At 35.3% G+C, this 27,064-nt stretch overlaps 1 protein-coding gene across 1 annotated transcript in view; it reads right to left on the reverse strand.

The window, feature by feature from the left end:
• Positions 1-2,444: 2,444 nt before the first annotated feature.
• The window catches only part of USP38 (ubiquitin specific peptidase 38), a 38,222-nt gene continuing 13,602 nt past the window's right edge, over positions 2,445-27,064 (reverse strand). Inside the window, exons 4-10 of the mRNA XM_004378859.3 lie at positions 25,382-25,483; positions 21,215-21,373; positions 19,058-19,251; positions 14,946-15,039; positions 11,170-11,276; positions 8,605-9,970; positions 2,445-3,225 (exon numbers count right to left, since the gene is read on the reverse strand). Coding sequence (XP_004378916.1) covers positions 3,064-3,225; positions 8,605-9,970; positions 11,170-11,276; positions 14,946-15,039; positions 19,058-19,251; positions 21,215-21,373; positions 25,382-25,483 — 2,184 coding nt within the window. The 3' untranslated portion in view covers positions 2,445-3,063. The remainder of the gene's footprint in view (positions 3,226-8,604; positions 9,971-11,169; positions 11,277-14,945; positions 15,040-19,057; positions 19,252-21,214; positions 21,374-25,381; positions 25,484-27,064) is intronic.

The following is a 27,064-nucleotide window of genomic DNA, read 5'->3' on the forward strand; positions in this document are numbered from 1 at the left end:
AGCATATTACTGAATTAACGGCAGTCAGTTAAAATTTCCTGATAAGTTTCTATAAAATGTGAAAAACTTCTAGTTCTCTACTTCAGGGATGTTTAGTTTTAGAAAGCTAAAACTTATTAGGAAACAAAACAAACAAACTGGGTCAAAGGATATACAAAATGTAGCATTCTTATAAGAAAAGATACTACATATAAATGTACAGCATCATTTCAACCCTCTCTTGTAAAAGGGCAGCCAAGTTCTTTTTTTTAAAGGTAAGTATATGAAAAAAAGACAACCACTTTTATAAATAACCTTCATTACCATAAAAAGAAAAAACTACATGAGAAAACAACACTCAAGACTTACTTTTGAAATATTTTTGTTCTTCCCAGATCTGAACTAATATTACAGGCTTTCTGAGCCTGTCACAAGGACCCTCAATACCTCTAAGCATCATGAGGTATCTTTGTCTCTAAATCCAACAAATTCTATTGGCATCTTAACATATGGAGACAAAAGTTAGGGATCTCTAGCCCAATGCTGTTCGGCTCCTATGATGCCTGAATGGAGAATGAACCAGATTTCCTCCTACAACTTGAGATATGTACCTGTCATGAATCAGAGCTGCACAGACATCTACTTAGTGGACAGGTTATACCGCTTGCATGACAACGTCACATGTATTTTCTGTCTTCTCTCTTAAAAAATGTCTACTTTTCTCATTGTGTCAACAATAAGCTGTGAATGGAACAGACTTAGATTTCCAGCTTTTCATTTTTGTTGGCAGTGAAGCCTACATCTGCTCCTAATGCAGCAACAAATAACTTCACTTAAAATTATTACCTTGGACTGAACTAAAAAGAAACAACAAGAGTACTCTAGGCAGTCTTAGCTCAGAACCCCTCATAACATATGCAAGAGGCAAAGGAAAGAGTATCAGGGTTAGAAATAGAGGAGAAAGACCTAGTATGACAAATAAAGCTGTAAGAAAGTAACAGGAATGTGAATTACTGAGCTGTGAAGTGAACTGATCAGAGCAATCCTAACTACTGCCTTATTAAAAAGTTCAGCTGGATGAGTTTTTGAATGAAGATTCTGATTATTCTGGTTCCAAGTCTTCCCCTAGGTATAAATACTTTAAATTAAGCAAATAATTAATGCTCTACTTTCAAGTCTTTGCTAATGCCATGAAGTTACATTTTGAATAGTTTCAGTATTATTATATAACTAGAATTTCACTTTTTATCATTTTGAAAATTTAATACATATTATCTTGACACATAAATCCTCAAATGACTTCATATTCATAGATAAACCTGAGTGTAGGTTTAATAGCCTTTTAAGAAGTTCCTAGTAATATCTTAGCATATTATCAATTCACCCAGTATTAAATGACTTCACCAATTTCAATAAATGCTAAGACTGATATAATCTGATTATAAACCATTATCTAGCCAACAGGTAACTGTGTACATAAAGTAGCTGAGAAATTTTCCATTAGAACAAGAGGACGTATAAGGGAAAGAGTTACAAAAATCCTTCTGGTTCACTCATTTATAGAAAAGTACTGATTAATTCTGCAAATAATTTCCAGCTTTTAAATAACCTAATCAGTTTTCCTAATCTTCCCATTGAATGGAAACAAGTTAGGAGCAGGGATGGTGGAATAAACATGAGGAGCTTTTAACTATTGTCATAAAAGCTTCGGAAAAAGACAAAACCCGAATCACCACAAAAAAATCGTTTCCTTAAAGTGTTTTCAAAATAAATGAAACCAATCTTATGGCAGAACAATGCCATAGATAAGTTAAAAACTTTAGGAAGAAGGACAACTGGGGTAACTCTTGAATGTTATGTAATCAAGACCCAAGAGAAATAACATGTTTTTGGTTTCCTGGCAAAAGAAAATGTTGGATGGAAGGCTCTGGCATTTCAAGATTTTATCGGAAACTATGAAATAGACACAACGGTGCAAAACATATGAGTCCAATAAAGGAAAAAAAAAAGTACAACTCTAAAAATAGGTGATCAATGTTTAATATTCTGAGGGTTGTTTAAGTAACAAAGTCAAAAAAGATTTTTTACTTGACTGCATTCATTTACTCTGAATTCTTCTGAGAGTTAAAAACGAAATGATCACACTTACTGATTTAGAACCACCAGATTTTACTTTTGGAAAATCTAATGTCTTTCAAAAAGTTATAATTTTAATGTTAGCACAAAAAAATTACTTCCTAACATTTCATTTTTAAAAAAACTTTTCTGCAGTCAAAGGTTCCTATTTTTGAATTACAGTACTGCAAGGCACATACAGCACTCACCTCCTTCAAAACGCACAGAAGACATACTCCCTGAAATAGAATTTTAAAATTCTGCAACAATTAAAATACTACAAAGTTAGCAATTTTTAGGTAAAAATGTTGCTCCTACAAGATCATGCACCTTTCTTAAAATCAATTTAGCACATAAGTATAAATAATCTTTTTTTTAAACATTTATATTTGAAATACAGATACAATGATACTGAAGACAGCACTAAACAAAAACCTGGAAAGTACTATAGCTTGATAAACTTCATATTATTGCCTGCATTAGAGACTTTATCGTCTCTAGTATTTTTAAAGACTTGAATTTAATAATGGGGGTAACCACACAGGAAATAGTTTGCTTTTTAAAAAAAAAAAAATTTCTCTCACCTCTAATATCAATTATTTTATAAAGGATGCTAAGTGAATTACATTTTTTATTCAGTAAAACTTAGGATGGAACCACTTAAATGCCTCTACTAAATTGAGTACAGCTTAATTAGCAACCAGGTACATATTTTCCTCTGAAAATTTTTGGTCAAGCATGTCTAACCATAAGAGAAAATGGAATTTTAAGAGGTAGATTTTTTTTCCATGATCATTTTGTGAATAAATGTATTGTCAAGAAAATAAAAACAAGCACTGAGTGTGTTTTGTTAAAGTATAAGGGTCTAATGAAAAGAAAAATAAAAGATAGATATTTGTTACAGTCTGACATTTTAACAGTCATAGTACTGGATGTTTTGTCATCAGTGCATTTCGGACTCTCTCAGGATCAAAATACGAGTCGGCCAACTGTACTGAATCCTCCACCACCCCCTCCACCAGTTGGTCCACAGCTTCCTGGAGGGTCATTGTCGTCAAATCCATTGGGCCGAAATGAACAGGAGGCAGATGCAGCTTGTAGAGCCCGGGCTCTAGCATTCAACTCTTGTTCCTAAAATTAAAAATAATTTTAATAAAACTAGTGTTAACACCTATAAAAATATTTTTAAACTGCCCCAATCCATAAAAAGCATCCTTCAAAAGTCACTAACTTAAAATGTTCACCACACTTCTTGTTAGGTACCGCTGAGTCACTTCTGACTCACTGTGACCCTACATACAACAGAAGGAAATACCAGCTGGGTCCTCACAATTGTTGCTATGTTTGATCCCACTGCTGCAGCCACTGTGTCAATCCATCTCATTGAGGGTCTTCCTCTTTCTCTAACCCTCTATTTTACCAAGAATGATGGCCTTCTCTAGGGACTGGTCTCTCCTGGTAACATGTCCAAAATATGTGAGATGAAGTCTCATCATCCTCCCTTCTAAGGAGCGTTCTGGCTATACTTCTTGCAAGACAGATTTGTTTGTTCTTCTGGCAGTCCATGGAATATTCAATATTCTTCTCCAACACCATAATTCAAAGGCGTCAATTCTTCTTCCATCTTCCTTATTAACTGTAGGCTTTCACATGCATATGAGGAAATTGAAAATATCATGGCGAAGGTGAGGAGCACCTTAGTCCTTATAGAGACATCTTTGCTTTTTAACACTTTAAAGAGGTTTTTGCAGCAGATCTGCCCAATGCAACTGATTTCTTGAATGCTGCTTCCATGGGTGTTGATTGTGGATCCAAGTAAAATGAAATCCTTGACAACTTCAATCTTTTCTCTGTTTATCAAGATGTCGTTTATTTGTCCAGTTGTGAGGAATTTTGTTTTATGCTGAGATGCAACCCATATTCAAGACTGTAGTCTTTGATCTTAATCAGTAAGTGCTTCAAGTCCTTTTTGCTTTCAGCAAACAAGGTTGTGTCATCTGTATATATCAGGCTGTTAATGAGTCTTCCTCCAATCTTGATGCTGCGTTCCTCTTGATATGATCCAGCTTCTGGGATTATTTGCTCAGCATACAGATTGAGTAAGTATGGCGAAAGGATACAACCCTGATGTACACCTTTTCTGATTTTAAACCATGCAGGAAGTATTCCCTTGTTCCGTTTGAACGACTGCCTCTTGGTCTACACACAGGTTCCAAAGGAGCACAATTAAGTGTTCTGGAATTCCCATTCCTCACAATGTTATCGTAATTTATTATGATCCACACATAATACTTTGTCTTCTCAAGCAGCCCTTTAAAATCTTCCAGTCAACTCTTTTACTTCATCATTTCTTCCACTTGCTTCAGCTACTCTAAATTAAAGAGCAAATTTCAGTCTCTTCTGACATCCATTTTGGTGTTTTCTTTCTTGTCTTTTAAATGACCTCTTCCTTTCTTCATGTATGATGTTCTTGATGTCATCCCACAACTCGTCTGGTCTTTGGTCACTAGTGTTCAATGAGTCAAACCTATTCTTCTGATGGTCTCTAAATTCAGGTGGGATATACTCAAGGTTGTACTCTGGCTCTCATGAGCTTGTTTTAATTTTCTTCAGCTTCATCTTGAACTTGCATATGAAAAACTGACAGTCTGTTTGGCAGTCGGCCCTGACCGATGATACTGAGCTTCTCCACTGCCTCTTTCCACAGATGTAGTCAATTTGATTCCTGTGTATTCCATCCAGCAAGGTCCACCTATATAGTTGCCATTTATGTTGTTGAAAAAAGGTATTTGCAATGAAGAAGTCACTGGTCTTACAAAATTCTATCATGTGATCTCCTGTGTCGTTTCTATCACCAAGGCCATGATTTCAAACTACTGATCCTTTTTCGTTTCCAACTTTCGCATTCCAATCACCAGTAATTATCAATGCATCTTGTTTGCATGTTTGATCAATTTCAGACTGCAGAAGTTGGTAAAAATCTTCAGTTTCTCCATCTTTGGCATTAGTGGTTGGTATGTAAATTTGAGTAATAGTTGTATTAACTGGTCTTCCTTGTGGGCATATGAATATTATCCTATTACTCACAGCACTGCACTTCAGAACAGATTTGAAATGTTCTTTTTGAGGATGAACGTTAACACCATTCCTCTTCAATTTGTCAATCCCAGCATAGTAGACCATATGACTGTCCGATTCAAAATAACCAATACCAGTCCGTTTCAGCTCACTAATGCCTAGGATATCCATCTTTTATGCGTCCCATTTCATTTTTGATGACTTCTAATTTTCCTAGATTCATTCTTCGTACATTCCACATTCTGATTATTAACGGATGTTTGTAGCTGTTTGTTCTCATTTTGAGTTGTGCCACAGCAGTAAATGAAGGTCTCAGAAGTTTTAGTCCAAATCATTAAGGTCGACTCTACTTTGAGGAGGCAGCTCTCTCCTAGCTGTATTTAGAGCGCCTTCCAACCTGAGTGGCTCATCTTCTGGCACTATATTAGACAATGTTCTGCTGTTATTCATAATGTTTTCACTGGCCAATTTTTATTTAGAAGTAGATCGCCAGGTCCTTCTTCTTAGTCTGTTAACTCCACTGAAATCTGTCCACCAAGGGGGACCCTGCTGGTATTTGAAATACCAGTGCAATAGCTTCCACTATCACAGCAACATGAAAGACACCATGGTACAAGTAATTGACAGATGAGTGGTGGTGACTACATTAATCCTTATCAAATCCTATGAGGGTACATAATCATTTTACAGACAGAGGAGACAAGATAGAGAGTAAAATCCTGGTGTAACTCTATAGAAAGACAGATCGATCCTGAAGTCTGTTCTGTTTCATTACCCTCACTTTATACATGAGGAAACTGAAGCTCCAAAGTCACAAAATTTCTCTACAGAAAATACTGCAGCTCCTGCAACACTTATCAGTGGGTTTCTTTTTTAATACATATATTAAAAATGTAGAATACAAAAGTTACCACGATGGATTATCTACTCTCTATCAACTGGGGTGGTTTTAGAAGTGAATGATTATAGTAAAAGTTCTCAACACTGGAAGAAGTCTGAATTTCTTTCTGCCGTTTCCTTAAAATGCTTCACAGTAAAAAACCCCGTGAAGTAAAACGAAGCCTACTTCTTTATAATACAACTTAAAACTTTTCCCAAGAAGATTATTCGAACTTTTATAAGGAACCAGTTATATTCATTTACGTGTCTGGACCATATTAAGTGTTCGATAAATATTAACGATCTCAGATTAGAAGGCTATTAACCAAAATCAAACAAACAAAAAAAAGACCTAGTTGCTGTCAACTGATTACATCTCATGGCTACACCATGTATTTTAGAGTAGAACCATGCTCATAGAGCTTTCAATGGCTGTGACCTTTTGGGAGTAGATTGCCAGGCCTTTCTTTTGAGGTACTTCTGAATAGATTCAAATTGCCAATCTTTTGGTTAGCAGCTGAATATTTAACAGTTTTCACCATCCAGGTACTCAGAAGACTATTAGGTAGGAGCAAATGTGAATAAATAATGGCAAATTCATTTGGCAGAGTATAAAACTGGATGCTAAAACTGAGGGCCCACAAACTCCTTAAAAGAATATGGAAAATATTGTGGCACATGCCCATTTTTTCTGGGAGAGGGTCTATAACTTTCAAATGGGGTCAGTAACCCAAAAAGATCTAAAAGCGACTGATAACAGCATAACCCTTAACTTGTTAGGTATAATCATCCTGAATAACAAAACCTGTACTATAAACAATTTTTCAATTAAAAGTCCAGACACTTTCTTCCATCTGAGAAGCTAATACTATTCCATTCTTCCCTTCACAGGATGCTCAGTTTTTCATTATGGTGAAAAAAAAGTCTTGCTTACCCTGACTTCTACCCTTCACATTATGGATACCTTACTTCTCAGCAGCATACAGTAACTGCTGTGTGACCCTCACATACACAAAATGATACAGAAACACACACCTTTATGGCTGAAAGGGACTTCAGATAATAAATTCTCATATGAAATAGGCTAATTAATCAGTCTCTGAAAGGCTTACAGAGGCTTTTAAAACTTAATTTTCAGGATATTTCAAGAATCATGATGATTAATATTGAGTGCTTATCTGATATCTAGCAAGAAGGACATGGTTAAATACATTCTATTTTTATTACCTTGATCATAAGTCATCTTAACCAGATGTTAGTTAGGATCTTTGACAGTGAAGCAGTTCTAACAAATATTCTTAATTTCTAATTTTTTTCTGTATAGTTTTCCTATATCACTCATGAACATTGCTATAGTCCTTTAAAAATGTATCATGCATCAATCTTTGAATATTTTATAATACAGCAAATCTGTTAATTTTTCAGATATATTCCTTCTAAAGATCAGTACTATATGACTATTTCTTCTCCTATTCTATCTGTACCTTTTAGGAGCTTTGTGACTTTCAAACACAAAATTTTTAGACTCAAACTCACAAAAACACTCAGACAACTTGTTAATATACCTACAAATTCCTTTCCTACAATTTCATTTACAATTTATTGCTGTTGCCTTACACTGATAGCTAGTTAGCAGGTTTTAAGGAGAAATAATTTCAGCAAGATCTTTATTACCTTTAAAGTAATAAATTACTAACTCCTTGCAAAAAGTGTATTTATGGTGAATTTACCTCATAGAAACTCTTACTCCATGACTTTTATTTACTAATTATTCTATTATTGCCTTGGTTTTATTTCCTAGATACTCAAACAACACAAATATCCTTTCCTTCAGTATTCTACCTTTTAGTGCCCTTCACCTTATTCATCTGAATGCCAGTAAACAACTCTTAACATTTTTTATACAAACGTCTGGAAGGAATAAATACCACGTTTAATGTTGTCTACCCTGGTAGGTGGGACTGAGGGCAAGAGGGAGGATACTTCCACTTTTTTCTTTTCACTTCCACTTTTTTTTAACTTTCAAGATTTCTATACTGTATGATTTTATAATAAGCACATCTTTTGAAATTAAAGACAACAAAAAAAGGTCTTCTATAGTGCATTTACAGGAGCCCTAGTGGCGCAATTGTTAAGTACTGGGCTGTTAACTGAAAGGTCAGCGCGGTTCAAACCCACCAATCACTCCAAGGCAGAAAGATGTGGCAGTCTGCTTCTGTAAAGATTACAGCCTTGGAAACCCTATGGGGCAGTTCTACTCTGTCCGATAGGGTCACTATGAGTCGGAATTGACTCAACGACAATGGGTTTGGTTTTACATTGCATTTAACTGCCACTTTTCATAATGGACTCCAATATCAGAAATTAAGACAATTTAATTATATAGGTTTAGCCCATTTCACATCAAGTCAGACTCAAATTTTAGAATTACTACTCTGTAAATTTCTAGAAAATGTAGATATTAAGTTGGATCAGAATTAGGGCACTCAATTAATCACCTGTCAATTGTTGAAATACTCTGTACAAATAAGGAAGCATATATTCTCAACTTACCTGTAAATATAGTTTATTATCTTTTGTTATAGCATCCATAAGTTCTTTCTGTAGAGGTGGGTCTCCACTTAGCCAGACTCCACTAGTTGTATTATTACCATTTAAACCATTAGTGCTGTTCTGTTTTTTATACAAAAGCACATAAGCTGTGTCCTTTGGAAACCTACTCGTAATTTTCTGGACAGACTGAAATGAGGTAAACGTCACTCTGCTGTCATTAAATAAAAACCATTCTTTGGACATTTCCTTATTTTCCAAATCCTGTCCAATAACTGCAGTGGGGCTATCTTTCCCCAATAAATGACTCTGGGAGGATGCTAAAGCCAGAGTTTCAGATTGGTGGTGGCACATCTGGTATGCAGATTCTGTACCTGTGATGTTTCTTGCATAAGAGTAGTAATGCCCACTTTCAGAGGATACACCAGAGTGAACAACCACAGAATTTAGTAGATAGGGCACCAATTTTGGACGGCAAGCTTCTTCACTCCCAGAAGGCTTTAATTTTTTAGCGAGGTTCTCACTAATATCAGTGAAGTCAACATCTATAGACCAACTTTCTGACAATGAAGACAGAGAAGTAGTTCTTTTAACTGGCAACTCCAAAATCAGTGGTAGTGACACATTGTCTAAAATTTTTCTTCTCACATGATACTTCTGATCATACGAAAATCTCAGGAGAGTAAGAATAAGATATTCAGGTTCCTCCGTGATTTGCATAGTTTTCTCAGCGTTCTGTAGAGAGGCACAGTTTTCACAATAATATTGGTTGTCACCAGTAAGAATCTCTGGAGCTAAAAAATAATTTAGTAAGTCAGTTACGGAAGGTGTGGTTTCACCTCCTGGTTTCTGAGATACATCTTTATTAACAAGAATCTTGCTAGACTCATTAGGGACAGAAGTGTTTTCAGTACAGCGAAGCTCACCAGGAAGACTGCCTATAGTTCTTTCATTCACAACTGAGTCACAGACAAAGGCAGCTGTTGCTGGATTATAAACTACTGGTTCTTCTGAAGGACCAGATATACTGGCTTGCATTAGACCATCATCTTGTGCATTAGGTAATGATACTGGATCTTGAAAAGACAAGTTCTCCAGAGAAGAAGAAGGACAAAAGGCAAGTGAAAGATCTGTGAAGGCTTCCACTTTTTGTGAGGTACTCCTACAGTTCAAACAACATATGTGAGTTCGCAGTTTTCCGCCAAACATTTTTTCTATTAAAGTCTTCTCACCATCACTTGTGCAAGGTGTCTCTGTTAGTAGAGCTGCCTTACTAGCTACTTCCTGTAAGAAAGTTTCACTACATCCCAGACTTTCAGAAGGCTTGTGTGGGGACTGAACTTTCAAGATCTTCTCTTCTTCATGGAGCCTGCAGGAGAGTATATCATTATAGAATTACTTCATTTATGTTTAAATGTCATTTCTATTTAACATATTGGTGGCTTATATAAACAGCTAAATTATTTTCATCAAACGTAATGCTAAATTTAAAAAATCAAATTTTCCCTCTTTTAATCAAGGGGAATACTGAATAATTCAAGAATGATTAGAAGAAAAGTTTGTGGGCTACAATGACCCTATGCTCTCACTATACGTTCTCCATGCTGCTGTTTGATGGCACTTATCACATTATATACATTAAGTATTATATACATTAAGTATGTAAGTCTGTGAACTGTCTTACCTATCTTTGGATACCTGGCATCTCATAGAGAGCCTGGCAGGCATAAAGAAGACACTCAGTACACCCTTAACTGAACGGAAGGAAGGCGGCACATGCTGAGCACAACCAACTTTACAAGTTATTCACACAACAGAAGGAAGCAAAGATGGAGATACAAGAATATAATGGGTTTTACTGAGTGGTAAGGAGTCAGCAAAATATACTGAACTCATGTAATTATTAACTACTCAAAAGCAGTGGCCCTTAAACTTTTCAATCTCAGGAGCTCGCTCTACTCTTAAAAATAAGAATAAGTGAGAAACCCAAGAGCTTTTGTTTATGTGGGTTGTATCTATCAATATTTATGATATTTGAAAACTGAGAAATTTTAAAAATATCTATTAATGCATTTTAAAACAATAATAAACTCACTGTGTAATAGAAATAACATTTTTTAATGAAAATGTTCTAAAATAAAAAAAAATTTAGCAAGAAGACTGGCACTGTTTTACATTTAGTAAACATTTTAAATATCTGGCTTAATTGAAGACAGCTGGATCTCCATGTCTGTTTCCGCATTTAGCTGTTTTGGATGAGGTATATGAAGAAAATCTACCCTCACACAGGGAAGTAGTGGGAAAAGCAGGACCTCACAAACTCTCTGAAAGCATTTTGGGGAATTCCAAGGGTCCGTGTACCACACTTTTGAGAATAGCTGGTCTAAAGTAAGAAAACCCAAAAAGAAATCAAACTAAAAACAAAACTTAAAAAACACACACAATAAATACAAGGTACTTTAAAGATTAACACCTGAAATATGTTTTTAAAAGAAAAAAACATTCTATAAAAATAAACTATTTTTATGAACAGGTAATTCAAATGATAACTTTAAAAATACTTTGTACCTGTCTAGTAGAAACCTGAGGTATTCAGAACAGTCTTGCTGTGATCTAGGAGTAAACCATGGAGGTCTGGAGGCCTCAAAGAATATCCGAGGTGCATATGCTTCCCTCTGAGAGCAGTAGAGAAAATACACAGAAGTGATTTCCCATGCCATGAACCAAATAACTTAAATCTTTACGTTTAATGTTTAAAAAAGATTACTTAAAATTACAACTTTTCCTAAAAAGTGCCAAACACGGGCAACTTAAAAAGAAACAACACAGAACTCATTGCCGTCAAGTTGATTGTGACTTATAGTGACCCTACAGGATGGAGTACAAATGCCCCATACGGTTTCTAAGGAGCGGCTGGTGGATTCGAACTGCCAATCTCTCGGTTAGCAGCTGAGCTCTTAATCACTGTGCCACCAGGGCTCCATTAGGGGCAACTTAGATGCGGTTAAAATTGGAAATAAGTTTAACTTTTAGTCATAACTTCTCACACTGCAAATGAAAACCGAGATCTAGAGAAACTATGTGACTTGCCTAAGGCCACACAAGCAAGTTAGCAGCAGAGAGGACTACATTAGAACCCAGTTTTCTCTCTTAATACAGTACTCCTGGCATTATTGCTTTATGAAGTCACGGGCTTGAATACAGTTTTTTGAAAAACCAAATCTGAAAATAAGTTAATGAGCACATATTAGATGAAGTAATAAGGGGAATACTTCACAGAGCTATGCGTACGTACTTGTGGTGAAATGAGTTCCTTTATGTGGCATTTTACCTTGGTTCTTTACAAAAACAGTTTGAGAGACTTTTCCCTAAGCCCTGAGGAATTACCTTTACCCTAGTTTTCTAGCCCAGAGGGTTTGTCACTTTTGTCCAGGTCGACTGACATTTCCTGGGCAAGCTGTAAACAACTTCGTTTGATACTTTTTGTCTGCTCCTGGGCTGAACCCTGCCCTGTGATTGATATGCACCTTGCAAGGATTGGTCAAGACTATGCAAATGAGGTGAATTGTAGCCTACTATGCAAATGAAGTATGACCTACTGAGAGGGGACAGGGGATTGGTTAGTTCATCGCCCTGGTGGGACTGCCATGCTCTGAAATTGACAAGGAGTTTGTGTATTTAAGCAGCCAGCCCCAGAGAGGTTTTTTAGAGACAGAAAGAAGCAAGAAGAGAAGCAGCAGGAAGCAGAAGGAAGAAAGAAAAGAGAAATAGTTGAGAGAGATAGGACGTGAGGAGCCTCCTAAAAGAGCTGATAACATGGTCAAGGGCTGTAACACTGAAGACAACAAGAGGCCCAGTGACAGAACCAGTGGTAACAGGCCCAGAAGGGGCCCAGAGGCAGAGTTGGCAGGGACAGACAGCAGGGCCAACATGAGCCTGTCCTGAGGGGGCCAAAAGGAGGCCTGCAACAGCAAAGAGGAGATGAGAGAGCTATCCTGCACTGAAGAAGGGAGACTCTGCTTACATACTTCCTGATTCTGATCCTGAGTTGTATCCTATTCCTCAATAAACCACTTAACTGTAAGTATGCTCTGTAAGTTCTGTGTGGCCACTGTGACAGACTATCGAACTCAGAAGAGAAGTAGAGTGTGCCATGCGAGGGACTGCTGGTGTCAGAATTGGTAAAAGGTTGAAGAGTGGCAGAATGTCACTTGGGCTGATCCTGATCCTGGTCATTATCCCCCGAAGTTAGACAGGCTCTACAGCTGCTACTACTACTACTACTACTACTACCCTTTTACAGTACTTTAGATAAAACAGTCTTTGACTAGATACACGTATGTCACGATGTTCAAAACATAAGCATACTTTGCCAGTTTTTTTTTTTTTTTTTAAGTAGGGAGGCAGTTTAGCAATATAGGTTCAAGTCCTAGATTCTGCCATGACAAAAAGAACTGAAAAGTCATCTAAAAAGATGACATAATAAATTGAAAATTTAGAATTCTCCTGATATTTTGAACATTGTGGCATTTAACAATAGGGTACTCAGTTAAGATAAATTTTACCCAAATTAGGGGTATTTATAAAATTTTGAAGGGAGGCAGTTTAGCATACTGGCTGAGCATGGACTTCAGAGTCATTTGGGTTCATATCCTAATCCTGCTCCTTGTTTGTATGACCCTTAATTTGTAGGTAACTTAACCTGTTTCTTCATCTGTAAAATGAGGATACCAACTTATTAACTCATAGACTGGGTGCTAGAATTAATTGAGTCCTAGAAGTAAGAGACAATACAACACTTAGTACAGAAGCTAGAAAACTTTAAATGCTCAGTAAATGTTAGCTTTACAATTTTAAGAAAAAGTCTTTTTGATTATATAGGGAAATCTACCTACCTAAAACAATCCTTGCAGGTCTGCTGACAGTGTCTCAAATGTAACAGAACTTTAATTAGGTTCTTTTGTTAATTTCTTCTTATTTTCTTGGGTGTAGGGAAACTATGGTTTCTTTTTTAATAGCACTGATTTAGTAAGTTAACAAATATAAACTAGTGATAAATCAAGTGCAAAATTTAATCTCATACGAAACATTGTTTGGTAGTGGAGATATTTTCATTTTCCTTTGGAGATGTTAAGTTTATTTTGTGAACACATTTCTCTAAGACGGAGAATAATAAAACTATATCTCTGACTGTATTACTATTCACAGACCATCATTATCATCTCATGTCAATCTTGTCTCAATTCTTTCTGCTTAAGAAGTTATACTGGAGATATTTTTCAGCTTCTAGACAGAAAACAAGGCATTGCCATCAACAATTCCATCCACTCTGAATCTTCTGGTCCTAACTATCTACTGATTTAGATCTCTGTAAAACCAAGGCAATTAAAGTAAAATCAGAAAACAATGATACATATTATTTGTAAATGATAACTATTATTTGTATTTACTCAAAACCTGAAGTTTTGAGCCTCTGTGTTATCAGCCAGAGAGGCAAAAAGATGCTGTAACTTTTTCATTAATGAACTGCACCCATTTAAAGATAATACTTGTCCCCTGAAACTGAAAGAGAATAAAATATGACTTATATGTTCATGTGTACACACGTGCATACATTTTTATTAAGATCTAAAAGCTAAAAGGAAGTCAGTTCAAGAATTTAGCCTCAAAGTTCCTTGACTGTAGGGATTTCTCTGTGAATGCTTAATATACTCTGCAAATAGTCTCTCTCAGTAAATATCTCGGTAAATCTGTTCAAATGTCTGTTGAATGAATGGATGAATATGTTTTTACTCTATGTCACTTTCTTGCCATTGGCATAAATTCATTTCCTCGGACTAAAGTATCACTGTAAAATTTTAGATTCTAAAATTTAATAGATTAACAGAATTACAGAGTTCTTCAGTCACCATGAAACGATGTATGTAACAAAAGGGAGAAAAAGAAGCTAAGGTACCACAATTATTTTAATTGTTCATTACTGTGTGCAAAGTCATCAATTTAGTAGCTATAAACTATTAAAAACACATTTAAAAAGATTTCTTCATGAAGGAGCTTATTTATTGTACAGAAAATCAGATTTTATCTGTAATAATTAGAACAATGGGGCAGCATTATATTCATCTACAAGAATGGGCAGTGGAGGAAGAACAAAAACTTAGATCATAGCCTGATACCTAGATATTTTAGGTAGTTATCTCTTTAGCATTTTTAAGTGGCTTTATTGTTTCAGGTATGACATATATTATTTCATCAGTTAAAAAGGTTCACCAAGTTTGGTAGAATGTGAAGTTTAAAGAGTATTATCAGTACAAATTATACACAATACACACATATACACTCACCTGTGTATGAGCCAGAAAGGCAAAAAGATGCTGTAATTTTTTCATTAATGAATTGCACCCATTTAGATTTAAAGACAATACTTGTCTCCTGAAACTGAAAGAGAATAAACATGATTTATGTATTCATGTGTACACACACACATACATTTTTATGAAGAGCTAAGAACTTATCCTCAAAGTAAAATGTCACTTACCTGATGGCCCTTTATCTAGCAAAGTTATCTTCCTATAATACAGTGAAGAAGAAAGGGGAGGGGACAATAAATGAACACTCACTATGTACCTGGCACTGACCTATGCGCACTTTAATCCTATTTTCTGGATTAGCAAACAGGTAAGATCAGATATGCCCTACAAAATTCACGCCCTTTCCTCCCCTAATCCCTCTGCTGATATAACTAGGAAGGATATCCTCAAGTCCACGTGTCAAAAATATGCACTTTATGCACAGTAGGGTAAAATATGTTTATTTTACCCTACTATGAATACTGAGTCACCAAACATTATCAAATCATGTTTGGTATCTACTTTAAGAAGACAGAGAGTAATACATATTACAAAAATTCTATCAAAAAAGACTGAAGTTTAAGCTATAATCCAGTTAACCCAGAATTTTCAAATCCAGGATAAATGCTATCTTGCTGTATAAATACGTAATTAAACCCACAGGACTACAGCATTTATAAATTACAATGAAAAACAGTGAATAGTTTTTTCAAACTATTTTGTATACAAAATTGCCTTGGATGTCAAACACAAAACAAAAACACTCATTCAACCTCTCTGCCTAAGTGCAATCAGCTCTTACTCCTCTGCTGTTAAAAACTGGTGGGATGGAAGGGAAATGAGTCTTAGAAAACAAGGCCTGAGCATTTTCATAGGTCTTGCCTTTTACTTAACTTTACTGCTCAATTTATAGCTACAGTTCGGCAAAATGTAGAATTTAACACTGTGAAATGTTTTCAGTGTAGCTGAAAGTAGGTTGGTGACTTTTTGATAATTACATAACCACTTGCAATTATCAAAAAGTAACCAACCTACTTTTTGTTGCTGATGATTTTCTTGCTATTACTACACAACCTACTTGCTGAAAAACAGAACTATAATAGAAAAGCATCATAAAGGAAAAAGGAGTTCACCTCAATCCACTTTCTTACCTCAATGAATGGAGGCCTTAGATTTCAGTGTCTTAAGTTAATCTATAACTTAGACATTTGGAGAGAGAAATCTCTCTTGTTTTTAAATGCCTCGAGACCACAAACTTGGAATAAAGTTAATTGGTAGAGAAAATTAACCACTCACTGTGGGACCTGAGCTTATCTGCAGCAATAATAAATATCACACATGATTACATACTTTTTTCATAAACCTGATTTATTAAAGAGGAGACAGTTTAAAGAAGTGCTAAGGATAGTTACCTGCTCTGATCCACCTTTCAGAGACTATTTCTGGATAAATTATGTTCTTTACTACAGTAGTTCTTGACTAAACTCTTTTCAACTTTTGTAATCAGGAGGGGCAAGTTATTGATATAATTCTCTCTTAATGCATAGCCAATTTTAGAATAAAACAAACCTTAAATAAGGAGAGGAAAAGTTATAGCTATACATACAATCTAGGATTCATATATAGATAAATGCAGATAGGAAGCTGTCCAGTTAAGCTATTAATTTACATGTGAGTAATCAACTTTTAAATTCTTTCAAATCTGCATGAAAGAAACAATATCTGTCATCAAAACATACTATAAAGTTAGAGTGATTTAAAGACTGTAGTATTAGCACAGGATGGGAAAGGGATAAATTATTCCATAAAATAAGGTTGGAACAACTGGGTATACACCTGGAAATAAAATGGAAGTAGGTAAGATTTCACATCATCACAAATGCCAAATAGGAGTAATGAGCTAAGTATAAAATAAAAAACTGAGGTATTCAGAAAAAGAGAGAGAGAGAAATTTGAAAGGCTTTCTGAAATCCAGACACTTTGTAAATGAAAAATGGTAGATTTGACTACATAAAATAAAAATTGTAAATAAAGCACCCACAAAGTTGAATCACATGACTGGAGGAAAGCATGTAACAAAGGATTATCATCCAGAGTACATATAAATCAACATTAAAAACAAAAAGACCCAACAAAAGATTCACAAAGGAAAGAATAGGCTATTTGGGAAAAAAACGAACAAAAAACAAATGGATAAAGAAAAATAGAGAGGGAAAAAACGCTCTGCAGTAGTCAGCAATATGCAAATTAAAACAAAAAGATACTTTTTTCCAGATTAGAAAAAAATTAAAGACTGCTTACATCAAGTGCTGCTAAAGGTAAGGAAACATAGGTATAACCATACATTAGTATGAGTTCAAAATGCTACAGCCTTTCTGGAGAGCAATTTGACACGGTCTATTCAAAGAATGAAGGAGCCCTGGTAGCTGCTACTGAAAAGTCAGCAGTTCGAAACCATCCAGTGGCTCGGTGGGAGAAGAGACCTAGCGATCTGCTTCCATCTAAAGATTACAGTCTAGAAATCCTATCAGGTAGTTCTACTCTGTCCTATACGGTCTCTATGAGTCAGAATTGACTCGACAGCACACAACAACATTCAAAGAATACGTTCTATATCTGCACAGGTGCAGAAAGATGTTAATTATGACTAAAATAATGTAATATTCATCAATAGGATTATAGTTAAACAAATTATGGCACACTTATCTACTCAGAATCACATAGCTCTGTATTACTCTCATGTGGAAATATTTTCAACACAAATCATTAGATGGTAAAAGTAGCTGGAAAGAATACATAAATTCTCTTTAAAGATTTAAAAAACCGATTGCACTTGTTTTTGTACTAGATACAAGATTGTAACTGCAAAAAAAAAAAAAAGTTCTGGAAGAAAGCACGCAAAACTGTTAACAAGTTACCTGTGGGGATGGGAGCTTTCAATTTTTATTCTATATACGTCTAGACTTAATTTTTTTTAAAGCATGAAGAAGAATTCATATAATACCCAGGGAATAAAATATGCTATGGTATAAAAAAGAAAAAACAAACCAGACCTGTTGCCATCAAGTTGATTCCGACTCATAGTGACCCTATAGGACAGGGTAGAACTGCCCCATAGGGTTTCCAAGGAGCAGCTACTGGGTTCGAACTCTGGACATTTTGGTTAGCAACCAAGCTCTTAACCACTGCACCACCAGGGTCCTATGCTATGGTATGGGATTAATCAAATTAACATATGCTTCATCATATTTTTCATAAAATATTTGTATATAGAAAAAAATTCTTAAAAAAGTTCTTTCAAAAGAACTATACTTGAAAGTGGCAGAAAATTTTCTTGTGTGTGATACACAAAATTTTAAATATTTACACACTGTATGTACTTATTTTTGGAGTCCCTCGGTGGTACAAACAGTTAACGTGCTTGGGTGCTTGGTTGGAGGTTCTAGTCCACCCAGAGGCACCTGGGAAGAAGGGCCTGGTGATCTACTTCTGAAAAATCAGCCACTGAAAACCATGTGGAGCACACTCTGATACACAGGGGGTCGCCATGAGCTGGAATCAATCAGATGGGAGACGACAAAAAAATATACTTTTTAAGAAAAATTTACCAATTATTCAGCTTTTGTATCATGATTTTTAAACTTCTTAAACAGCAACAAAGAAACTGTTGATCTGATAATCACCAAAATACCTACAAGCAACAAAACTACACAATCACCACAAAAAGATACATAGGTTAAAAATATATATGTACTGTCTTGTAGGATAATAACAAACTTTGTGGGATAATAACTTAAACCCTTTGAAATAGACTCAAACAACCCCCTTCTTATGCTAATAAAGATCAAGTCAGAGTAATTAAAAAGTTAGTGGCATTCTGTATGCAACGCATAATATAAATAATAAAGCAGAATTTATGGAAGTTAACATTTTGATAGTTTCTGAGCACGAAAAGTAGTTTCATTTCTGAATATGACAATTTTATGAAAATATTAGCATTTCTGCTATTTAGAAGAAATAATGTAAAGACAAACCCGCCATCTTACATTTCATCAGCATGCATCAATTCCTATAATTAAAACAAAAAGGTTCAAATTTAAACTTACTCTGTGGCCATAAACAATGCTTGTATAACACTGTTCATATAACACGTATTTCCTAGGTTAATCAGACCAGTTTTCCCAGTTTCAGATTTTCCAGAAAGTCTAGACAAGCAAGATGCCAAAGAATTGGATTGAGAAGTCCAGGCACTTTGACTGAGAATCAACTTAATGTTGTCTTCACTGGGCTTAGGAAAATCCTATAGACCATAGAGGAAAAACAGTTTAGAGCAGAAACTTTTTTGTTTTTGTTTTTTTAATACCATAAAGATTTTTCCACTGACATTTAAGCTTTCCCACTTAGTTCTGAAATCATCAACAGTACTTGGCCAGTCATCAAAAAATCAAATTACACTGCACAGCAAAATTAAGTATCTCCTAAAAGCAGAGTTTATCCAGTTGAAAAATACTTAAAAATCAGGAATTCAAGTCATATTTTGTCTATCTTATGTTCTGTATCTGTCAGCAAAATTTTTATAAAACTTTGAGATCAGAGAGTATACTGCAGTGCTATTTAAAGGCAGTAGAATGAAGATTTAAATAGCGTACAATCAAATAAGCTAAACAATTTGCTTTCAAAATTTGTAGTAAAAATAATGTCTCCTTTTCATTTATTACTAATATTTACTCAGTATTAACCTTAGAAATACAAGCCCCAAGGTGACTAGGAGATGAAAAATGCAAGCATCTGAGCACGACTTGATTCTGAAAAATAAAACTGAATGTCATGTTTAACCGTACAGAAAATTACAAGATACAGACTCTAAATATTTCATGAAGCATGAGAAAAATTTTAAGTATAAACGATTTCAAGCATGAGTGGAGCACTGGAGAATAAGGACAGGTGATAAAAATCATTCAGGTTTTTCTGAACTGCTATTGCTTAGACCTTAGGAAACAAAAATTTTCTGAAGGAATTTCAATCTACTGAAATTTTTGTTGATGCTAATAGAAAGTGTTTTCATTGGACTAAGAGTAATTCCCTTGCTTTGCCTACTTGAGTTACTAGAATTTTCAGTATACAAAGTACTGAAGAACTCTAAAATGGTAATCGATTAATAACAATAGCCTTCATTTATGGACATAGTGACAAATTAGAAAGATATTAACGTTACTGTTAAAGCCATGCCAAAAGGTGCTTGGATATAAAGACATTTACTTCTGAAGTGTCAAAGTGTCATACAAGTGATGACATATTAACCACTGAATAGTCTTGTGCTCTGGGCACAACCAAAAGCAGTTTAATTTAGCTAACTATACAGTAAAAAGAACATGTTTTTGATCCATTTCAGATACAGAAGAAGTAGAGGTAATGAGACCTTTATACTGTATTTCAGACCTCAAAAAGGAACATTATTAATAGAACTGATTTCTAATAACTCATGTTTAAGTCTGGCTGAGCCTCTTTTGATACACCTTATCGTGCTTATTGTGACTCATTCTTCATCATGAATAAATCAGTGGTTTCTGGATTCACTGTCTATACAAAGTTGAAAAACAGGGTAAGTGCACTAATAATTCAAATAACAATTTTATGAAATATGGACATTCACAAACAGCCCATAGCAAAATGGAATAAAGAACAGCAAAGAAAGCAAAGTAAAATATCTCATTAAACTGAATTTCCTTGATTCTAAGGTATGTTTCACATATTTTAACACTTCTAAAATTGGAATGCAACTCTGATGTATGAATTTACTTAATGTAGCATTTTTAAAACAGCTGTTATAAATTCAAACATATGCCTTATAATTGATGCACTGTAGAATTGAAGAAATATGGTTATTAATTTAGAATGGTAATAGCAAATAAAAAAGAGATTTTAAAAAACCAAACCTGCTGTCTTCGAGCTGATTCTGACTCACAGTGACCCTACAGGACAGAGTAGAACTGCCTCATATGGTTTCCAAGGAGAGGCTGATGAATCTGAACGGCTGAACTTCTGGTTAGCAGCCAAAGCTCTTAACCACTGTGCTACCAGGGCTCCAAGAAAGAAATTAGCCCCTAAATATTAATGAAACCTGACTGCAATTGCATTTTTCCAACAAAAAACATATTACCATAAAGCAGTAAATCAAACAGCTGGTTCCAGGAATGTTCCACTATATTCATTATCACATCATGCTCAGGAGCACCACAATATTTATGAGCCTATCATCATACCTTTATTGCCTCCAGAATAGGTTCATAGAGATCTGGAAATCCAGAATAATGATACATCATACAGTGTATCAATTCTGTTAATTGCACTAAGAAGGCTGTACTGGAAGGCAGGCCATCACTTTTCAAAGAGTAAACCAAATTAACTACATGTGGAACAATCTGAAGGGAGAAAAAAACAGACAGATTTCTTAATTTTTACAAATTGGCAACAAATTCTCTAGTCTACAAATAGAATGCAAATATACAATCAGCAAATACTTTTATGCATGTTCAGTCATAGAGTTTTCCTAAAAAAAGCTTTAGGGTTAAAAATTTCTAGAATATCAAGATAAATTTAGTTTTCTAAGTCACAAATACAGTGAAACTTACGAGAGCTGGAACTAGATGGGACTGCCTTGTTTTTCCGAGTTTTCCAAGTTTTCTGCCATTGACAGGGTACAGTCTTACCACTTTTCTATAGCTTGTTTCAGGGGAAAATATTTGAGTTTTCCTTCTCTGACAGGTTTCTGCCTTACACAGGTTCCAGCTTTCACAAGTTTTACTGTAACTGTAATTTCATATAGGATCCCTCTCTTCATCCTTATACTTCATCCAGAAGAAAACTAAGGTACAGAATAGGAACCTTAGTCACTGTTGCTATTCTAAAAAATGCTTTACGTTGAAAATGGGCTATTTCATTTACCAGATCATTTAATGAGGAACAAACTTTGAAAAGATAAACCTAAAATTAGCTTAAGAGCTCCATCTAGTGTGAATTTAAAATATTTTCACTTGAAAGAATTATACATACTTTGCACGTTAAACTCTACATTCAGAAAGTCTTAGAAATGTTATACCTTTAACTACAATTACAGCTCAGGTAAAAGGATAACCTTTCCATTAGATAAGCACAGAAGCTGTGTTTTATTCTAGAGTGGTTATCTTTACCAACTACTCCTACTCTCTACCCTCAAAATGAGATGGTTCTAAAAATAAAGGGAATTGGAAACTTCTATTATTTGCAATGAACTGAAGCTAAAAATAAAAAGGAAAATCTAATATGTTCATTGCTTATAAACATGTAGAAAACTGTAAGCAATGATAATCAGCACAATTTTCTTTCATTGTAAAATTAGGCTAAAAAGTCACCTAATACAGAGTTGATCACATATTTAAAAGATATTTATAAAAACAAATTCTACTTTGTAAAAAATTCCATTAGCACTGACTGTGCTGTATTTGTTGAAACTTATTACTAATTATAATCTGATACTACATATTTACGCTTATGGTAAAAGCAGGGCTTTGAAACTGGTTCTTCCCGGTTCAGTCACGGCCGAGGAAGTGAAACCGTAACAGACTCGAATTTTTAAAGTTTGGGTGAACCAGAATGATAATTGGAGTGGGAAAAATTACTAGTTGATGCCCTGCTAGAAACCTAACCTCCCTTTTAGAAAACAAGGGCAGCGTACACGTTGCACAGCAACCAAATCTCTTGCCAGTGGGATTTTGAACAGAGTTGGAAATAGCGGTGTCCTGCTCAAACATGGTGGCCAACCAGGCTGCTTTGAATGTGTGTTGCTCTCCAGAGTCCTGCCAATAATCCAATCTTGCATATCAGGCTCCTGAAAGGGCTCACTATGCCTCTTCTGAGTCTCCCATTCCAAGGCTTCGACCTGTAACTTTTCCTGTTCCAGTTATCGTTCCGGTTCACTCAAATTGTAAAAATTCGTGACTGTTTCAATTTTGCTTCGTCGGCCATGACTGAACCGGCAAGAACAGATTTGAAGCCCTTGGTAAAAGGCATCTGATTATGTTCTATCTGTAAAATATATTTTGGTTGTTAACTTATGGTAAAAGCAAAGTTATAGCTCCACAGTTATATCATCTAACAGCAATTACTGTAATATCTCAATCAACTCACTTTTCCTCCCCCTAAAAAGAAGAATCATATTTTAAATTAATGCTGCTATTCCCATTCTGCTCTGTCTGGATTTACTCTAATGTTTGAGATCTTAGATAAACCACAGTTCAGCTTTTACTCTACTTCCTTTAATCTTATCTCCATCAAATGTATTGATCTGACCACAAAACTACTAGTTACTAGTGAATTCACTCTACTTCTGTCATCTCTACATTTCTAAGCAAATCAGTTATAATTCTGTCCCATGAAGCCAGATCTATCAGATACTCTTTTTTGCTAAAATACTCAGAAATCCAAAATTACTTTTCTTCCACTCAGAGTGGGGGTGGGAGGAAGATGGAGGAGAAAAAAGGAAAGAATTTAAAAAACAATTATTGACTTTACAATTCCAAATCTTCCAAAAACTTTCCTAGTATAGATTTGGTCTTTGTAATCAGGTTATATACTTGTCTACTATTACATTCTAAATAGTCACTATTATCACTGATACAGAAACAAGACTAAGTTTTTAAAATCATATAGATCCACTTCCAAGCAGGCTGTTGCCTTCTAAATGCTTGAAAGTTGATTTTTTAATGAACGAATCTAAAATGCTTCCACACATTATTGTAGTAGGGACTGAATTTGTTACTTTTTGAGGGAATGTGTATGATTTATATAATTAGAAGCTTTGATATTTTTTCTTTTCTTTCTCCATTATTTTTATCTTCTGTAGCTTCTGTTTAATTTTTTTTTCCATTTGTAAAAAGCATTATGAAAAGTAACTCAGTCCACAATAACACATTATAACATCAATCTTGGTTTGCTCTAAAATACTCTAAACATATAATGAATAATAATGCTGCTGCTTTCAGATTATTGCTCATACCTGGCAACCCCTCCGCTGAGTTATTTGGAGTTACAGGTGATTTAACTACCACATGGTCTACCACTAGGTGCCCAACTTATTTTTAGTTAAGTAGCAGGTCAGGCTACACACAGTATTTGGGCAGTAATTAGTTGTTTTTAGGCTTTACTAAGCCAGATCACAACTTTCAATTTCAGATCTAAGTGTTCTTTAAAGAAATAATTTAATTCTTCTTTACTAAATAAGCCAAATATTTCCAAGTAAACCATTTAATATTTCAACTACTTACTTCAAAAAAAAACAATACATGGTAAGGAGATGTCTTCCATCTTTTAAACAACTGTGAGCAAAGAAACAGGTGCAGAGTATAGAACAAGTGACTAATCAGAGACTGAAGAACGCCCTCAGTGCGAAGAGCAATAAACACGAGAAGGGTGACTAAGTCATGTTAAACAATCTCCTTCCTAGAAATCCTGAAAATTTAAGTCATTATTCTCAAACGGCCTCTACACAATGGTGTCTGAAGCCAGGAACAAATAGTTGATGTTTTTCCCTTGGATGATTTTGCTTTATTAGCTCAAGTTTGAGTTCTGTTTATATAAAGGGGTGAAATAAACTACCTGCAGAACTTAGATACATAAGGTTACTGCCTGATGATCAAGCTCATAAAAATTAGGAAGTTAACTCGAGAAATCACTAATTCTATGTGATAATATTAGTAAGATTTGTTTACTATAAAACCTGCAGATTTTGCTTCAGTGGAAACGAAGCCACTGAGCAGCCTATATGATGAGTGCCTGGTTCTACAAATAAAACTAACAATTGGAATTCCGCAGTTCTTCAGACTCTTCTGAATTTTGTTATGGTGAGTCTGTATCCCTAAAGTTTTTATATTTTGTGTGTACTGATAATGAGTTTCTAGTCCTGCCTTCCTGTCACGTCCTAACAGGAAAATGAAGTGGTTCCCTAAATAACATTTTGACATTCCTTACCTGCAATAATTGATAATCAAATGTCAAGGTAACCTTAATTCTGGGGCTATAAAGCAAAGAGTGACGTTCTTCATGCTTTAGGAATTCTAAACTTAGTCAGTGGTTTTCAACCATTTTTTCCCTTTTGCACTGTTCACGTGAGCAACAGGCCCCTTCAGTGACATCTCACACAGACAGCAGTAACTTTCAATTGCTGGTAGTGCTTGCAGGTGGAGCAAGTTTGGTGAGACACACAAGATGCAGAAAATAGAAGCCACAGAGGGAAATCCTATGATCTCAATTTTCTAAGAAATCATAAAGCTACATGAAAACAGTTAGATTTAGGACTAACCTATAGTTTTTTCACTATACATAAACGTGACAATACTGAAATAAACCTTTTAAAAAAGGCTTTAACAATGTAGAAAGAATACATCATAACTTACCAAATGGAAAGCCTCTGGAGAATGCTGAAAACTAAGCAGCATATGAGAAAGAACTGCAAGAGCACCAGGTCTCACAAGAGGAAACCAAAGTCGATTAAAAACCTTTAAAAAGAGAGAAGACATCCATCTTAGAATTTGTAGAGAAATCCAGTTCCAGTCAGTGGCTATTTTCATAGGGTCATAAACTATTTATGTGACTGTCCCCCTTCCTGGATAGTGTTATGCTATTAAACTTTGGGGGAGGGAGAAGGCTAGGGAATAACAACATGGCAGAGATTAAGAGGATATATAATAGCCAAGCCAAGCCAACCCTTAAAACTTGCTGATCAAATGAAAACCTGTCAAATCATGTTTACAAAGTGATAGCTTCCTGGTCCACTACTGATTCAACTGATTCGACAAAATATTTATTGAACATCTACAAATGCTGGGTACCGCTATAAGCACAAGGAATGCAACAGTGGATTAAAAAAAAAATTCTCTGTTCTCACAGGGATTATCTCGTAGAGGGTGGGTACAGACAAAACGTTATAAAGAAATATAAAGCAGGGCATGATGAATAGGGAATGCTGGCTGGCAACAGGGTCTGCCATTTAAAACCTCTTGCCATCGAGTTGATTCTGACTCATAGCAACCCTATAGGACAGAGTAGAACTGCCTAGGGTTTCCTAGGAGCTGCTAACCTTTTGGTTAGCAGCTGAGCTCTTAATCAGTGCCATTTAAAGTAGAGTGTTAAAAAGAAAAAAAAAAACAAAACATGCCATGACAGGTGTCATCCAAATATAGGCAGTTAGGTACACGAGTCTAGAGTTCAAGAAACAGTAATGAACTAGAAATATAAATCTAGCAATCATTAACTTAGGAAGTTATTTAAAGCCATGCGACACCTATACTGTGTGTACAGACTGAGAAGAAAGTAGTCTAAAGACTAAACTCTAAGGCATTTTAAAATTAGAAAGATCCAGTACAGGAAACTGCGATGCCAATGAACTAGAAAAAAAATCAAGAGTATAGGGTTCTTTTATTTTAGACACAGATTGCCAAGTCCTTCCTCCTAGTCTGTCTTAGTCTGGAAGCTCTGGTGAAACCTGTCCACATGGGTAACCCATGCAGGTATTTGAAACACCGGTGGCATAGCTTCCAGCATCACAGCACCACGCAAGCCACCACAGCATGACAAGGTGACAGATAAGCAGTTTCAAACTGATCAAACATATCATCATGATGCACTGATAATTACTGGTGATAGGAATGCAAAAGTTGGAACCAAAGAAGAAGGATCAGTAGCTAGAAAACATGGCCTTGGTAACAGATACCTTTTCTCAACAACATAAAAGGCAACTATAGATGTGGATGTTTCCAGATTGCACAGGAATCAAACTAACTATATCCATGGAAAGAGATGACAGAGAAGCTCAAAATCATCAGTCAGAAAAAGGTCAGGGGACGACTGAAGAACAGACCATCAACTGCTCATAAGCAAGTTCAAGTTGAAGCTGAAGAAAATTAAAACAAGTCCACGAGAGCCAAAAGGACAACGTTGAGTATATCCCACCTGAATACAGAGGCAATCTCAAGAATGGATTTGATGCACTGAACACCAATGACCGAAGACCAAATGAGTTGTGCACTGACATCATACATGAAGAAAGTAAGAGGTCATTAAAAAGACAGGAAAGAAAG

This window comes from Trichechus manatus, unplaced genomic scaffold (assembly GCF_000243295.1).
Source record: "Trichechus manatus latirostris isolate Lorelei unplaced genomic scaffold, TriManLat1.0 scaffold00059, whole genome shotgun sequence".
Classification (NCBI taxonomy): Eukaryota; Metazoa; Chordata; class Mammalia; order Sirenia; family Trichechidae; genus Trichechus; species Trichechus manatus.